The following is a 17,189-nucleotide window of genomic DNA, read 5'->3' as shown; positions in this document are numbered from 1 at the left end:
ACCCGATAATCATAAAGATTTCTTTGTTAGTTTTCTCGATGTGTTTTATTACTTGATAAATGAAACACCTCATAGTTTGGGAGGCGAAGAAATTTAATTCCGATAAATTAAATTAGACGAGTGGCTGTCAAATTGAATTCTTAAAATTGAAATCGAGGTAACAATCTGATCCTTTAAATATGGCGTAGAAATGCCTTAAAAAATAAAGAAACAGCCTCGTGTGGGTGAATCGAAGATCATAATCTGTCAAAGCCCGCGTCCATATTATTTGCCGCCAAATCGCCTTCGGTTCTCTGGTTCGTCCATTTTTGCCGTGAACACTACAGGACCATTCAGGTTTTCAACGGGTATCTGTTACAGACCACTCCCGTGGAAAAAATAAAAGTAAAGAAAACAACACAAACAAAAACAAAGAACACTAAATCCACACATCCATCGCTTTATTCTTGTTATCTTTAGTAAAGGTATTTTAATACAGTCTTAATTAAGATAGTAGTCACTTTTAAGATTTTCTTTATACGTGCAATTTAATTTAACGTAGTTTGTTCGTGTTAAAGCGATTCGTATAACACCTTGAGTTTACTCGCTGATTATATCCTCAATCCACTGTCGGAACACACTCACTCGAGCAAACACAGTGAAGTGACTCTTTGACGAGCAGGTCGTGTCCCCCCAGCTTACAATCCCCTGCTGTACCCACTGGCCAGCGGAGTTTTTACAAACAAAGGGCCCTCCGCTGTCACCAAAGCACCCGCTGGTCTTAGTTTTGCCAGCATCGCCTGCACACAGCATGGCTGCAGTGACAGCGGTCTCCCCTGCGCTGCTGACGGGTGACTTCATGTGCTTGGCTTGGCATACACGGTTGGACACCACTGGCATGGCGGCTTGTTGGAGTTTAATGGCGGAAGAGTCGGGATGAGTCATTTGTCCCCAACCTGTAACATAAACAGCATCACCGTGATTCATGAAAGTCACACACAGTTCTTGCAAGAAGTAGAACTGAGTATTGTTTGTTTCAATGCTTTTTTTCTTGGGCAACAGATTCATTTTTATGTGACGGAAAATTACGAAGTCATCAGAGTCTACCGCAACTACTACCTAGCCGTCTTCGTTAAAACGGTTAATTTTTTACGCAGCGATACGTGAAATGTCCGCATGAATTATCTACCAATCCTTCGAATTAAGATTTATTATTCCATGTTTTCTATTTTCTCAGCTCTATTTCTTTAATGGAAGGAACTTTCTCGGTTAGTCTTTATAGGTCATTGTTGGTCTAAATCAGGATACTACGGTATTACACACTTAGTTTTTCTGCGTTATCTTGTACCTAGACGCTAAAACGACGCAGAATTATGCTTGATGGTGAAGTGCAGTTCTGAACTCAAGTACATGTTGATAGAGAAAAAATACTATGGAAATTATTTTTACCTGAAATGTAGCATCTGGTCCCCACTGGCACCACTTCTCCACTCTTCAGGTAGACACACTGTGTTTACAAAGGAAGTCTTGCTGGCTTCACGAGCCAGCTGCAGCAAGGCTATGTCGTTGTTGATGGCAACAGGCGATTCGTACTTAGGGTGCACCACTACTCTTATCACGTTGAATTCCTGCTCTGTTCCCTCGGGTTTCTCTCTGTTCACATCCCCAAGTGTCACCGTGTACTTGCTAGGATCTTGACTGCCTGAGACGCAGTGGGCAGCGGTCATAACCCATGTTGGTGTGATGAGTGAACCGCCGCAGAAGAATCCTTCCTTGGTTCTAAGCTTGGCTTGCCACGGCCATTCACCTGGAGTAGCGTCCGTGCCAGCAATCACGCGGCTTCCTGCTGCTGTCGCCTTGCCACACGTGGCTGCCAGGTGCAGATCACGTGCACAGATGGAATATCGAAAAAGAGAATATGAGCAACTGTTTTGTATTTTGCTATCATTCAATTGGCTTCTTTCTTTTAAAATTCAGCTTGGGAGCGAGGCCTAGTGGACATAAACGAAAGAAATTTTACAAGCATGTTTGTTCATTTCTTTTGTTTGTGTCCTCTAGGCCTCGCTACCAAGCTGAATTTTAATACATCAGAAGAAGCCTATTCCCAAAAGATAGGCAAAGGCTCCTTTCGTGTTTGCAAAGCATTAGAATAATGGCCCCCTTTGTTAAATATTTTCATTTGAAACAGCTTACTGCCGTTACCAAGCCGATATACAATTCTTTTCACAGAAATAGTCAGTGAACGCTTAGCTTTGTAGTTTTTTACTGATCGTTTTAGTCAGGATCTAAAAGAAATGATGGCTGCAAATCTTTTGCCAACAATCATACTTTTCAACTTACGTAGATTAATGTAATCTGCTCCGACCATCTCTGTGTCATCGCCTTTGTTGTATAAAGAAGAAACATGTTAGTAATCCGTAACCAAATCCATGTCTTAATGGCGTGGTTCTTCAATCAATTAACTAAATGTTAAAATTTTGAAACTACGTTAAAGTGCTTTATTGGTGTGGCTGTGATGTTAAATCAGAATCTAAAAGTTAATGATCACTTCAAAACAACCTTGCATTAACCAAAAGATATTTTCTTAAACTTACGTAAATTAAGGTAGTCCGTTTCCACCTCCTCTGTGTCATCGCCTTTGTTGAATAAAAATGAAAAATGTTAGCACTCAGACGCCATCATACAAAGCCAATCCTGAGCTAATCTTTAATGTGTCACACTGGCGTGGTTCTTCATATCAATTAATTTAATGCTGTATTGACTTTCAACTTAGCAGTCATATTTTCCTTCATCTTTTGTCCATCATTTTCCCATTTCCGGGAGCTAACTTAGCGCTCACTTACTGATACGGCAACAGAAGCCACATCCTCGAACTCTTACAGACAGCACATTACTCATGGATTTTAAAAAAAAAAAAATTCGGACACGAAATAAATACATTCTAAAGATCTCGAAATGCGCGAGTGCGTGTCTATTTATACACAGAGCCACCTAATTTTATCACCTACAGTGTAACGTATAAACATGAAGATTGTTTTTATTTAAAATTACGCCGTTTTCTACGCCTTGAACGGAAAAGTGACGGGAAGGGAACTTCTCTTACTGAACACAGGGCGCTCAGGAAAGTTCAAGTTGTCAAATATTCCTTACTCCTCTTCCTTAAATTGCCGTATCGTAATTTTTTTCCTTAAGTAGATGTCAAGAAAAATTGGTGTAAGAACACAATTTCTTATACCTTTGTCGGTATGGAGGTCAATTAAGCGGGGTTTTCCCGTTTTCAAACTACACGCAGAATCTAGAACAAAACGTAAAACGGCGCCTTATTCTGAATGAATTATGATCACCTTGAAGTTTTATCAACTGTAGAAACTCGAAAAACTGACCGATCGTATTCATATGCCCGAAACTTTTCTTTTTTTTATAGATGACATTTTATATAAATATTCGCTCCCTGTGAAATCTAAACCACATAAGTTTTCCTAGCTTGTTTTTTTTTTTACACATTTTAATCTTTGCGGGAACAAAAGACGCTTGGGTACGTAAGGATGGCACATCTGGAAAACGTGCGTCTACTTAGTATTAAGGTTCTTTGTTCTCTTCGCGTCATTAATTTTTTTATAAATTTTGGCCATCAATGCACCATTTAACCATTTACTCACTTCGTTGGTGTTTTTGTACTTTAGTTAACTGGTTCACTCGAGGTTTTCGTTCAATCTGAAGGCAACTTTTTCATCGCAAAACAGTTCCCTGACAAAGCTACATGTAATTTTTAAATTACATGTTTCAAGATAGACTGCATTGTTCGAGAGTAAATTACTCATTGTTAAAATAGGCCTCAACTGCACCAGAATTGTTAGAACTTCTTTATGTTGAAGTGGAAATGCCCAATTAAATGCCGATTTCACTTCACGAATATCGGATAATCTATCAATCTTATCTCTTTTTTGCTCTAACAGAGGCATATTAAAAAAAAAGGTTTCAATACATATCTCTCTCTCAAAAATCATTCTTATTGCCATTTAAGAGAAGGAAATCATTTTCTCGTTTGCTGAAAATAATTCATAAAAATGAAATTCAACAGGTGTTTAAGAAGCGTCACTTGGCCGTGCGGGCACTTGAAATGAATTTTAACTCAGCACATGTCAGCTGTCGATTAAATACAAAATTATCCAATCGGAAAATGAAAACCATTCAAATTCAAATTTTTGATGGCTTCAAAGTGACGCGACAGTGAATTAAAACGAAAGGTGCATCTTTAGTCAATCTTTTCGCTTGAAGATATTGAGGACCGCAGCCGGAACAGCTGTTTGGTGCCGGTTTTGCTAGAAAAAGAGTTTTTCCTTGGTTGGTGTTTTGTCACTGGAGTGTTTTTTACCGTTTAAGTTCCATATGCCGTGTTTCTTTATCTCCCCGCTTATTATAACATTTTTTGCCTGTTTAACTTTTTGTCAGACAAACTGATTAAAAAAGTGTTCTTGCGTGCGATGCATGTTATATATATTATGATAATTGTCGGTTTAGCCGCCTGGTGCATCTTAGTTTATCTTTAGTATATTAAACAGCGTTATCGTGCAGAATATTCTTAATGACAGTGTCTATATTCGACGCCTTAAACATAAAAGAGAACATAAAAATGGCTGTGACGGTTTTTTTATCATGTTTTTTTTTTGCTTGTATGTTCTCGTTTAAGCTTTTGCAAGTTTTTTAGATTAGATGCAGTTTGAAGGTTCACATAAAATCGAGACAGACTTTAGAACCATACATTTTCAGTTGTTTAATATTTGGTTTCCAAATATACTCAAACAGTCAATATAGCCGATACGAATCCGAATATAAGAATCAGTGAGAAGAAAAGCCGTCTCAAACACAGAATGTTTTGATGCGCAAGTACTTTCTTTTAAGAGAAATTGCTTAAACAAAGCGAACCATTTTTAACAAATTTTCATTCCAGAATTGATGATCAGACTAAGTCACGCGATACAGTATTTGTCTTACAGGCTCTCTAAAAGAAAATCATTTTTAGTCTTACCTTCGTCCAGTAAAGGCCTGTAAAGTCGACTTTCAGCACCAAGCGTTAAAGACAGCGCTACTACAAGCAGAACGAAAAGCGAGTTTGAACGCGCCATCACTGTCTCCTGATCAAGCTTGCACGAAGAAGCTTTGTTTTTGTGATAAATGAAGACTAAGCTCCTGTAACCATCTGGTTTGGCTGCTGACTTCATGATCAGACTCCGCTTGATTATTCAATAACCAATGGATGGCGAGGAATAAATGGAAATTTAACATAAAAGCTACACTTAAGTCTGATTGGCCGGGTTTGGAGAGCAAACAGGAAAATGTTAAATGTTTGTCAAAAACCATTGAATAAAATTGAACATACGTTTTAATATAACAATAGAGTTAAGTTAATGTTTGCAGACAGAATTGCAGATGGAAGAGCTTCGAGTCAAACGACCCTTAAAGTGCTGCCAGCAAGCAAGAACGCGGCGCGAACATTTGAATGGTTTCCAATTCTGATTGGCTTGCTATGTTATTTCCATGTTTCTGATTGGATCAGGGCAGCGGGCTAAAATATATTTTTTAGCCCGCGGAATTCCCCATTTTAGCCCGTAAAACACGCCACAATGCCCGATGAAACTAGTTATTATAGTGGTTGTGTTGTTAAACGTATTATAGCCGTTTAAAGTTACATCGTAGTCAGGGAATTGAATATCTTTATTAAAGGTTTTCTCCAAACCGATCAATAGACCATATTCGTATTCTCGGTATTGGACTGGAACTAGCTTGCAATAGAGGCTCATGCGGGGGAATATCATTAAAAACAGGTTAATGTCATTCGCATTTGAAAAAATTACCCGCATTAGCCTCAATTGCAAGCTAGTTCTAATCCAATACCGATAATACGAATAAGGCCTATTGTCTAGCCTGGAAACAAAACTCCTAGGGCCGATTATTTAAGCGAAGCTCAGACAGCTGTTGAGAAAGACGTTTAAGATATTCATTCAACTGGGTTTGAATTTATAGCCACACTTGTCACAGCACGTCTTAACGAGGTGTGCATAATTGCGACTCATCAATTGAGCATAAGTCAATTTAGCCATGAAGAGGTCCCAGATAGACTTAAAAATGTTCAACCCTTATTTCCTTGCAGGTTCATCGCTATCTGTGAGTTTAAACGCCCAGTCACCGCATACTGATGAAATATTAAATAAGACGACCAATTTTCAGTTAACCGAGGTCCCTCAACAAGTCATTAATACCCCAAGAAACAAAATAAACGCCCAAGAAGAAACCAGTAAAAACATTGGCGAAGACGCAGGCGAGCCCACTACTAGGTCAGCGGGTGATCACGGTAGCCTTGTTAGGAGGAGGTCGTTCTGTAAAGTTCCCGGATTACGACGGTCAGTGCGAACGAAACGATTTTCATATCCGACCGCAAGTCAAGTTGCAAAACAAGACACAGGCAAGCGCGTCAGGAAAACTGCTTCAACTGTCGATGCCTCGCGAGTTGTGGAGAAAGAAAATTCTACTTCTGAAGGAGAAAAAGCGCTTATTAGAAAGCAGCGCGACGTTTTACGACACGGCAATGTGTAAGACGAATAAGGACAAGGGAGTGGAGGGTGAAATGCCAGTAGCTAAGAGACTGAAGTCGGGCGAGACGGGAATGTTTTTCAAAAGCGAAAGAGATACAGGCTCGTTGTCTTCCGCGGCGAATCACATTGAAAAAGAGGATGTCCTTTTTGACATGGATGCGCTCAGTCAGTTTCCAGTGGAATGTATTTGTTCTCCTCCACCTTTGAATTGTGTTTCAGATTCCTTGAACGTAGGAACTGTAGCGTCAACAGCACGGCAGAGAAAACAAGTCATGTCTTCGGAGGATGGTATCAGGAATATGCAGACAAGCACTGGAACTGTTTTACAAGACATCGACGCGTCGACAATATGTAAACCAGGCGAGGCGAACATTTATGGTGGTGGGGTGCAAAGCGTTGAAAGAACCTTGCAAAACAAAGACGAACGAAAGGAAAGCGATATGATGGAAAACCCTGTTTCTTGCGCTAACTTGCAAAACAACGCGTTGCCTTTGCTTCCTGAATCAAACACTGGATTCCATACTGCAGGAGGACAGAAAATTGAGATATCGGACAAAGCTCTCAGCAGTGCTCTAGCTTTATTTGAGGAATTTGATCTTCCTACAACAAGCTTTACTTCACAAGATAACGGACCAACAGCGGACGAAGTGGTTGGAGCAGGTAGTGTCCGTGAAGGGCGTAACTTAACCAAAGGAACGAAACTAGAAATGGCACTATCACAAGAAAATCACGGTGGCGTTTCAAAAAGGGCTATAGGAAGCCACCAGCTTGGAAGATATTCGCCCGAAAAAGAAGATAAAGTTGAGAAAGTTTGGATCGATATGTTTGATTACAGCAACGTTAAATCGTATATTACGGATAGCGTTGCCCCAGAGTTTGCAGGTTTCCATACAGCAAGCGGAAAACACGTTTCAATTTCATCCGAGGCTTTGACTAAAGCGAAAGCCACCATGAAAGAGATTGACAATTCGTTAGGTTTACATGAATGGCCAAATAGACAACTACAGGAAAGTTCAGACTGTTCGAAGATATGTGATGTAGGGCAGCTAGCTAGTCTGTCATGTAAGCCAATACCAGACAGTGACATAGTGCGCGTTCCCTCCTGTGTGGAAGGAGAAATCGCGGAACAAAGAGCTGATCACAAACATTTTGCAAAAAGGGAAAATGTGTCCGGCTTGGAGAAACAACAATCACCTGTGGTGTCTGGATTTTGTGGTTTTTCAACGGCAAGCGGTAAACAAGTTCATGTATCTGAATCTGCAATGAAACAACCGAGGAAAACTTTAAAAGAAATTGATGCTGAGTTGAATGTTAGTAGCAGTAGTAGGCCAGCCTTTGAAAGGTACCGGTGAAAAAGAAGAACAACTTATAGCATTACAAATGAGCATCGAGCCTCAGAAAATGGCAAAGGAAGTGCTCCTCTTGATGAATCGTCTGACGACACTACAGAGAATCCTGGGGCGCCTAGAAAAAGAGCTGGAAAATGCCCTTCCTGACGGACCTTTCCTATGGTACTAGAAAGAATTATAAGACCTCGCAATCTAAAGTCTACGCCTCAATCAGACCAGTTAAACATTGATGTATCTGGAAAAAGTGCCCCTAAAAAAAGTGAATTCGAGGCGTGGCTCTACAAAATTCCAAAGAAGCACTGAATGAGCTTGGAAAGTAAACAGAGTGAAAACGTAAATGACTCATTACTTGAGGATTTGTTGAATGACTGTAAGCGACAGAGGCGAGATTCCTTGGCCGCCATTTGCGAGGAAAATGAAGGAATCGAGGAACATCTTCAAAGAATTCCTACAAGCATGGATAAGGACTCTGACCTGAAGCGCTGGCGCTCAGACGACAATGACTCTTCAGGGCACCGTGAAAACATTGCTAATGAAATGTTTTCATAGCAGTGCGGTGACAACTCCAAGAATACCCAGCGTATCATTTCAGACGGCAAGTGGCAAGTCTGTCTCTGTATCGCAAGCAGATTTGAACAAGGCAAAGGATACTTGGAATAAAATAGACCAGGAGCTGGCACTCGCTGGAGCTGATAGAATACAACGCAAGGATCTTGAAAGTCGGAATGGTTTCCAAACAGTTCCAGTTAGAGCTGTTGACAATTTGCAAAGTTCTTTGTGCACTTTGAATGCAGCCAGGTCCATAACAAAGAAAGCCGACGAAGGGTTTGAAAATGATGGCCACTGCAGAAGAATGTCTAATGTGTCAAAGTTCTCCGGGTTTGAGACTGCCGGGGGAAAGAAGGTGACTTTGTCCGAGGAGGCACTGAGACGAGGCAGGGACATAATGAAACGAATCGCCACTGAACCGTCACATGATTGCCTGGATAAAGAGGACGAGAGGTCTCCGTCGTTTACGGCTTGTAATCATTTGACGAGTAGAAAGAACAACCGTGCTTCCAAAGGTGCTGAGGAAAGAAGAGATCTCGAGAGAAATGAAGCAGATAAGGGAAAGGATTATCATTTGGGATTCCAGACAAGGCGTGGGAAAAAGAGAGAAGAAACAGACAAAGGTAGTAATTCGTCTGCCTTTCTTGGATTCCAAACTGCCGCTGGGAAAAGAGTAGAAATGTCTGAAGAAGCTTTGCAAAGGGGAGCTCAGATTATGCAGCAAATTGACAATTCTCTTGAGCAGGGAATTAACGAAAGTAAACACAACACTGATCATGTCACTGGTGTTCCCAGAGTTAACCTGTCGAACAAATCGAGTGTACCTCATTTACGTAGCACATCTGGTTTTTCTGGTTTTCAAACTGCTAGTGGACAGAGCGTGAACCTGTCTAAAGAATCGTTAGAAAAAGGAGCGGCGATAATGCAACAGATTGACAAATCCCTTGAGCAAAACTGGGACACCAGTGGATCTCATTCACGCAGCACATCAGGTTTTACCGGTTTCCAAACTGCTAGTGGCCAGAACGTGAAACTGTCCAAAGAATCGTTAGAAAAAGAAGCGGCGATAGTGCAACAAATTGACAAATCCCTCGAGCAAAACATGGATGCAAGTGTATCTCATTCAGGCAGCACGTTAGGTTTTACTGGTTTTCAAACTGCTAGTGGACAGAACGTGAACCTGTCTAAAGAATCATTAGAAAAAGGAGCGGCGATAATGCAACAAATTGACAGATCCCTCGAGCAAAACAGGGATGCCAGTGTATCTCATTCACGCAGCACATCAGGTTTTACCGGTTTCCAAACTGCTAGTGGACAGAACGTGAAACTGTCCAAAGAATCGTTAGAAAAAGAAGCGGCGATAATGCAACAAATTGACAGATCCCTCGAGCAAAACACCCAGGGATGCCAGTGTATCTCATTTACGCAGCACATCAGGTTTTACTGGTTTTCAAACTGCTAGTGGACAGAGCGTGAACCTGTCTAAAGAATCAATGGCAAAAAGAAGCGGCGATGATTCAACAAATTGACAAATCCCTCGAGCAAAACAGGGATGCCAGTGTATCTCATTTACGCAGCACATCAGGTTTTACTGGTTTTCAAACTGCTAGTGGACAGAGCGTGAACCTGTCTAAAGAATCGTTAGCAAAAAGGAGCGGCGATAATGCAACAAATTGACAGATCCCTCGAGCAAAACAGGGATGCCAGTGTATCTCATTTACGCAGCACATCAGGTTTTACTGGTTTTCAAACTGCTAGTGGACAGAGCGTGAAGCTGTCTAAAGAATCGTTAGAAAAAGGAGCGGCGATAATGCAACAAATTGACAAATCTCTCCATGAAAACAAAGACAACAGCGCACCTGTAGCTGGTGTTCCTAGAAGCGAACTGAGCTCAACTAGTTTTTCATCATTTTCTGGTTTCCAAACAGCAGGTAGTAAAACAGTGAAAATATCAGAATCAGCCCTTGCCAAGGCGAAACAGACAATGGCTGGCATCGAAAGGGAACTTCAGACAAATAACCCAGATAGTACGTCTATATCCCACGAGGCGAAAAGGAAGGCAAGAGAACAAATGAACATAATCGAGCACGAGAATTGCACGCTTATCACAGATGGAAATCAAGGCGATGGATTAAAGGGATTTTTCACCGCTGGAGACCAGAGTGTATCAGTATCGGAGGAGGCTCTTAACAAAGCGAAGGCATTTCTATTGGACACGGACAGGACATTTAACAACTCTAAAACAGAAGAGTCAGCAGCTTCTGTCGTTCCTACAGAAGCGCACGGGAGGACCATGTCTACACCAAGCAGAAGCTGCACTGTTGAACATGATGAAGCGGTATCTCGTGAGGTTCTGGAGAGTTCTGAAGCACTGCTGGCCGATGAATCAATCATGGATACCTCGGAGAACGTGCACGATCGGACTGCTGTTGGATGGAGTTCCTTTAACACGTCTGAAGGATCATTTATATTGGGAAGGGAGAAAGGTAAATCCAATGCAGATTATTTAACAGTGCCACATCACAAAAAGGGTATCTCAAAAGCCCGGCCAGAGTAGTTTGTACAAATAAACTAATTTTCATCTTATTTTACGAATCAGCAGGACTTACTTTTACTTCTAACCACAACTTTCCAAGGCGTTGCTCAACACCGGTAAGTAACCTTTTTGGATAAAATGATGTACTGCTAATGTATACTGGTATGTCGAGTGAAACGTTAGAGTGGGCGCTGTGAAGTAAATTTTCTAAAAAAACGTTCGAGAAAAACGGCCGATCATTTCTTTCTGGTAGACATGTAGTATCTTAGTGCGGTGTCACACTTCACACTTTTATATTTTTCTTTGTCACATTTACATGTACACTATGGTCTGAAACGTTCCCACACGTGACCACCAGAACCGCACGGGGACATACATGTACGTGGGTGGGTGTAGTAAAAATGTTTAATTTGCTTGATTTTTATATGGTATGCAAGTAAATACATGTATCTTATTGCTTAGGGCGTTTCGTTTAATTTGGCGAAAGGGTTGTTCGCGTGTTTTGCGTTGTTCATGTTGTTCATTTCTTGGTAAGGAACACTCAAGTATTATTCGTGGAATATTTTCCACTGGTTTTACACCGAAGTTAACCTCTACCAGACAAGCCCATGTTTGCTAAACTGCCTCATGATGTTTAAGTAAATGCTTTGTATTAACATGCTCTTAACTGTATTTCATCTTAAGTTACGATGTAGTGAGGACATGTTCAATTCAAATCACTCAGAGACACGGGATGGGATGAAACCTTGTTCAACTACTCCATCAGGTACAGTGTATGTGTATGCTCTCTACCTCATTTCAAGGGCCTAAGTTAGATTTTGACTTCCACGGTAGTCTCACAATTCACCTACCGTTTGTTTTACCTATTAAATTATCGCCGCCTTAATTTTATTTTGACAACTGTCTTATCTGTTCACTACACGAGGCTTTCTCTTATTTTAAGTGTTCGTGACATTTTCTGATGTTTTATCTTTCTGTTATGTTAGGTGTTTTGCATGATCGTCGAGCACGGTTCCATCCTCCTTTGCGGGCACGCCTGACGACTGTGGAAAGCACTTGTTCACCAAGGTACTACTACCAAAACATTTGATTTTTTTTTTTAATTTTTAAAAATTTTTTTTTTTTTGGAAAGTAAGGAAGCTGAGAGCCCCAAAAAAAGGTCCCCTTTAAATTTTATTTGTATTATTGGGGGGTAGTCTTAAGGTTTTTTGTTTTGGGGGTAAGATACTTTGCTCTTTCACTCCTCTCCACCATAGATAAATGAACCAGTGCACATTGTACCTGCGATGGACTAGCATCCCATCCAGGGAGAGTAGCGATTTATACTATGGAAACCAGCATTAGCACCGGCTAACTGTTGGACTCATTCAAACAAAATTTCACACGAAATTAATGGGGGGAGGGGGGGGGGGGGGGGAGGGAGGAGGGAGGGAGCCCTGCGATGGACTAGCTTTCCATCATCCAGGGAGGTGTAGAAATCCTCCTATTCGTTTAATGCCACGTAAACCTCCAGCCTGATGGGCCACTAGGCCCGAACGCAGATTTTATCTTAACTTTTTTCTCAATAACTATAAAAATGTTTATTAACTGTCGTCTTGCCCAGAGGGTCAGATGGCAATCGTTCACTGAGGCCACTTCGAGTTACTACACCAGGCTGCTTCAGGTCCAAATCTGCACCCTTACCAAGAACTAGCACTCCTTTAAATTCCACCGCAAACCGAAGGATGTGTGGTCCTCGCCCTCAGTTTACCACGCCTTACAGAAAACAAGAAGCTGGTAGAGAAGTCTCTCCTCTTGCACGTTGTAGCAGCTCCAGGTTACCGGTCAGTAGTTCATCAGAGGTTCAAGGTAAAGATTGTGTGGAACCGTCTTCAAAGAAACCAAGAATCTCAACGCCTAATAGTTCATTGAACACGAAGAGCGGTCATCGTGAAACTGCTTCAAAGGTTAGCGTAGTTCACATTTTTTTGGGGAATATATTCTGTATCATGACTGTTTTCACAAACGGCAAAGGGAAACCTCTGGGACTCACCGATCCCTGAGCTTGAAACGGACGTTACCATTATCTTCACTTGAATTAGCAAGTTCAGCCGTCTATTGAGGCTTTTAGACTGATACCAGCTTAGTCAGTCTGATACCACCTTTTGTAACTACTGATTCAAATGGTCAGATGATAATAGGTCACTACTCTGAGTATTCTATTTCAGACCGAGTGCAAATGCAAACCGCAGCCTGGTTTCTTGTCTCAACTGCGTCAACACAATCAAAGGATAAAGCTGAAAGATTATGTTGGACACGGCACACTGCCAGGAAAATACACAAATGCAGAGGTAAGGTGGCTTGTCTTATCCAATCTACAAGAGTTCGTTTATAATTAAAAACGGCCTTCACAAATGGCAAGCTAAAAAGCTGAGCTGCTAAGGTAAACTAATCAACAATATTAATGGGTTTTTGTCTTTACTCAAATTTCAGCTGATTGAACTGGGTGTGTCTCCAGAGATCATCTCTGTTACTTCTTCCAATGCGGAATCATTCCGGTTTGTGGGAATTAAGTATTTCAGTGAATCTGTGTTGTCCAGCGAGGCTAGTGTTAGGACAGAGGACGGGGGAGTGTTGCATGCCGGGAATGATGGCTGCGTGGCCCTGGAAGAAATACAAAAGTAAGTGAATGCAAAAAAAAAGAGCAATGAGAATATTTATTCGACATTCCAATCCTTGACGCTGTGTGACAGACAAAAATTTGCAACCACTGCATCATGTAATATTGCTTATTTATTAGTCTGTGCCTTTATTTTGGAACGCTTGCCATCGTAGTGAAATAAATTTGCTATAAAATCTTACAATTTCAACCTGACATGACTGTTCCGAAACGAGAAATGATGGTATATGTAAAGCTTTGTAAAAACGATGAGAAATGCAAGCTATTTGGAGCTACAACCGAACTTCAGGTGACTTTTTAGGCCATTTCAGTACACTTTGTCCCGTTGTGACAAATATCTCGTTGTCCCGCACTTGAAAATACAGAAAAATCCGGCTCTTTTTTGTATGGAGGCTGTCTTCAAGATTGATTTGTTTTGTCCATGTGTGGAAGCATGCGATGTTATAAATAAGAACTTTGACAAGATTTTGTTTTGCTTCATCAGTGCATTTCTTAGCACACCTGGAGTGGACAGTCAGTTGATCAGTAAACACTGGATCGCTAATCATTACAGATGGTTGGTATGGAAACTAGCCGCCATGGAAGTTGCTTTTCCACGTCAATTTGCTGGAAGGCAAGTTTTCCTTTTACGTAATTCAAGTAAAACTACAGATAATTCTTAGACTGGGACTAAAAACTTTGAGCATTGTAAGCAGAAGTTAGTTATATCATGGCTCGTTTGTATACACGTCCTGTGTAATGTATGCAGTTTTCTCTAGTCACTGTTTTTATGATCAGTTTCACAAAGTTTATTGATAAGTGGTGAGATTTTTTGTACTGGGAATTGTTGTCAGTCGGGAAAAGTAGGGAAATGTAGTAACATGATTTCATTGACAGAAAAGCATAGATGTTTTTATACTTATGCTCGCTCTGTACTTAGAGATACGAGCGTCAAAATGTACATCTGATCTATTCTGTTTTAAACTTGATATTAGTTCACGCCCTTCTGTGGCTACAATTGCAGTTACTTTGCATGTACACTTACAGTAAGTAAAAAACTTTTCTAAATCAATTACTGGGGCGTTTTTCCTGTCTTTCAAGGCCGTCTTACAGTGGTCTCTGTTTTTGTTTTTTAGGTGTTTGACTCCAGACTGGGTTTTGTGCCAACTCAAGTACAGATATGACCGTGAAATCGATAACAGCAACAGGTATCACCGACTCGACACGAGATCTGAACAAATACGAAATTACCTGATTTTGATTTGTTATCTTGAACTTTCAGGTCTGCATTGAAGAAAATAATGGAACGTGATGATATATCCAGTCGCACAATGGTGCTGTGTGTGTCCAGCGTGACGGTAACTGAGAACACTGCTACAGAACAGAAGGATGATGATGGTGGAAAAGACGGACAGGGCAATGTTAGTAAAATGGAGGTAGCTACTTCTACATTAATTTTGTTTTGTTTATGTAACTTCGACAATCTGGAGGACATTTCTAATAAATACACTCCATCGAGTGATGGATGATGGAACTCTCAGATTGGCTGTGCCATAGATAACAGCTCTGAAGTGATATTGTAACAGAAAATTTTACGTTGACACATTGAAAATCCTTCAGTGATTCTCTGATCGTTTGCTAAAGTAATCATCAAATTAAATGAGAAGCTTTTTTAATGATTTTGTAGCTTTTTTAATAGCCAACCCGAAAGCGAGCATACTACTATTGGGCTTCTTTCCCGTTTGCAATAGATGGTTTTTGTTCAATAGCCTTTTGTTTTTAAAACAATTCTTTAAATTGTTATTGCAGAGTTGTGCCATCATAGAGGTAACAGATGGTTGGTATAGCATCCGGGCCATGCTGGACAGACCGCTTGCTAGACTGCTGCATGACGGGAAGATTGTTGTGGGGCAAAAGCTGTTCGTGCATGGGGCTGAGCTGATAGGATCCGAACAGGCTGTCTCCCCTCTTGAGGTACACGTGAGTCGTCATGAATATGTGCTACCAGGCGGGGGAGAAGAGGGTGTAGAGGGGAGCGAGTTGTTGATATTCTTTTGTGACAATATTCATGCTCAGAAAAAGAAGAAAAAAAAATTGTAGTAAAAGAACTGCGATTGTCGGTGGTATAGATAACTTTTGTTAGCGGGCAGAAGTAATTAACATATTTTTATCCTTTTGAATGTTAGCAGTTTTAACCCCAGGTATATTTTAACCTGACTCAGGGTTCTTTATTTTGTTAATGTACCAGGCCCCCTCGTCGCTGATGCTGCGACTTCATGCCAACTCCACCCGGCGTGCACGATGGGATGTGAAACTTGGATTCCATAGCCACACGCATGCATTCCCATTACCGCTGGACTCTTTGTTTGGTGATGGAGGATTCACAGGCTGTGTGGATGTCATTGTTTTGAGACAGTATCCTGTACAGGTAATAGACAAAGCGACGAAACTTAAAAAGTAAATCACTCTGTGGTTGGGTATGGAAAAGAGAAAAATATTTGAGCGCAAAACAGTGTTTTTTTTTTCCTACGCCAATTCACAGTGTTGTTACATATTTATATTCACAGTGGATGGAAAAGATGGCAGATGGTACCAACATTTTTCGTAACTCTCGCCTCGAGGAACGAGAAGCTAAAAGGTTTGAAGCCGATCGACATCAGCGAAGGGAAAAGCTGTTCCTGAAAATACAGGAAGAGTTTGAAAAAGAATGTCAACAACCAGGTCAGTCGGCTGCAACTCGAACCAAAGTGCAACTTTTGACTTTGTGTAACTGTCCATCGATAGATGGATAAATTGATCGATTAGTCGGTCTTTTCGCCGGCTACTTTTTTGAATGGCGGAGACCCACATTTCTTTAAGAGACCAATGTGAACTAGTGTTGTTATTGTGTTCCTTTTTGTTAAATTGCAGAAAGGAGAAGATCCGCAAGGTTCCGTCGGCCTTCATTTTCGTCACGTGATTTAGACGACTTGCATGACGGGAAGGAAATTTATGAAGCTCTGAACCAGGCCTCTGATCCTGATGCAGTCAAAGTAAGTTTTCTTTTGTTATATAAAACTTATAGAAATCTCACAATATTACGCACCACGTTGTTACAAAATTAAAAGAAATTATTAAAATTTATACTCACAGGCACCCCAGTAGTGGGTGTAGCATTTGAAGTCAATCACTAGACGACCGTTAAAGCCCGCAGCCTTATGACTGCTTTTCTTTTCGTTTTCCGTGAAGTGTTTTTCTCTCCTCTCATTTTTTTCTTTTCTTTTAGGAGTGTCTCTCTGAACGCCAAATAAGAGCATTAGACGATTACCGGCGATTGTTGCAGGAGAAGAAATTTGCAGAATTGCAGAGCAAGTTTGAACGAGTTTGGAAGGAACGGGAAGAGGAGCAGGTTATTGTTGTTAAAGTTGTGACAAGTAATGTGTGTGAATGAAATCAGTCATTAACTGTGTTGCTCTGTCAACTGGGCTATGGTGCCGCAGACCATATTGGGACTTCATTTAATTGTTTGTGTTTTACAATAATGTTTTACATTATGAAAGTGGTTA

At 40.8% G+C, this 17,189-nt stretch overlaps 1 protein-coding gene and 1 pseudogene across 2 annotated transcripts in view; one reads left to right on the top strand and one right to left on the bottom strand.

The window, feature by feature from the left end:
• The window catches only part of LOC144655159 (uncharacterized), a 32,943-nt gene that overhangs the window by 11,612 nt on the left and 4,142 nt on the right, over positions 1-17,189 (top strand). Inside the window, 21 exon segments of the mRNA XM_078515370.1 lie at positions 6,131-6,552; positions 6,554-7,914; positions 8,230-8,442; positions 8,444-9,876; positions 9,908-9,966; positions 9,968-10,114; positions 10,116-10,956; positions 11,070-11,122; positions 11,691-11,772; positions 11,993-12,074; positions 12,610-12,952; positions 13,214-13,336; positions 13,479-13,666; positions 14,150-14,278; positions 14,781-14,852; positions 14,927-15,080; positions 15,454-15,618; positions 15,893-16,072; positions 16,212-16,365; positions 16,555-16,676; positions 16,910-17,032. Of these exon segments, the coding sequence (XP_078371496.1) occupies positions 6,131-6,552; positions 6,554-7,914; positions 8,230-8,442; positions 8,444-9,876; positions 9,908-9,966; positions 9,968-10,114; positions 10,116-10,956; positions 11,070-11,122; positions 11,691-11,772; positions 11,993-12,074; positions 12,610-12,952; positions 13,214-13,336; positions 13,479-13,666; positions 14,150-14,278; positions 14,781-14,852; positions 14,927-15,080; positions 15,454-15,618; positions 15,893-16,072; positions 16,212-16,365; positions 16,555-16,676; positions 16,910-17,032 (6,446 nt within the window).
• On the bottom strand, positions 424-5,216 carry LOC144653763 (chymotrypsinogen A-like; annotated as a pseudogene). The gene is made up of 5 exons (XR_013570820.1): positions 5,009-5,216; positions 2,574-2,615; positions 2,320-2,361; positions 1,429-1,849; positions 424-935 (listed from the first exon to the last, which is right to left on the bottom strand). The product of XR_013570820.1 is annotated as a chymotrypsinogen A-like (transcript).

The sequence above is a fragment of the Oculina patagonica genome, chromosome 5, assembly GCF_052425735.1.
Source record: "Oculina patagonica isolate OP01 chromosome 5, crgOcupat, whole genome shotgun sequence".
NCBI lineage: Eukaryota > Metazoa > Cnidaria > Anthozoa > Scleractinia > Oculinidae > Oculina > Oculina patagonica.
Note: the sequence above shows the minus strand (reverse complement) of the source record. Positions and strands in the feature narration are given on the sequence as shown.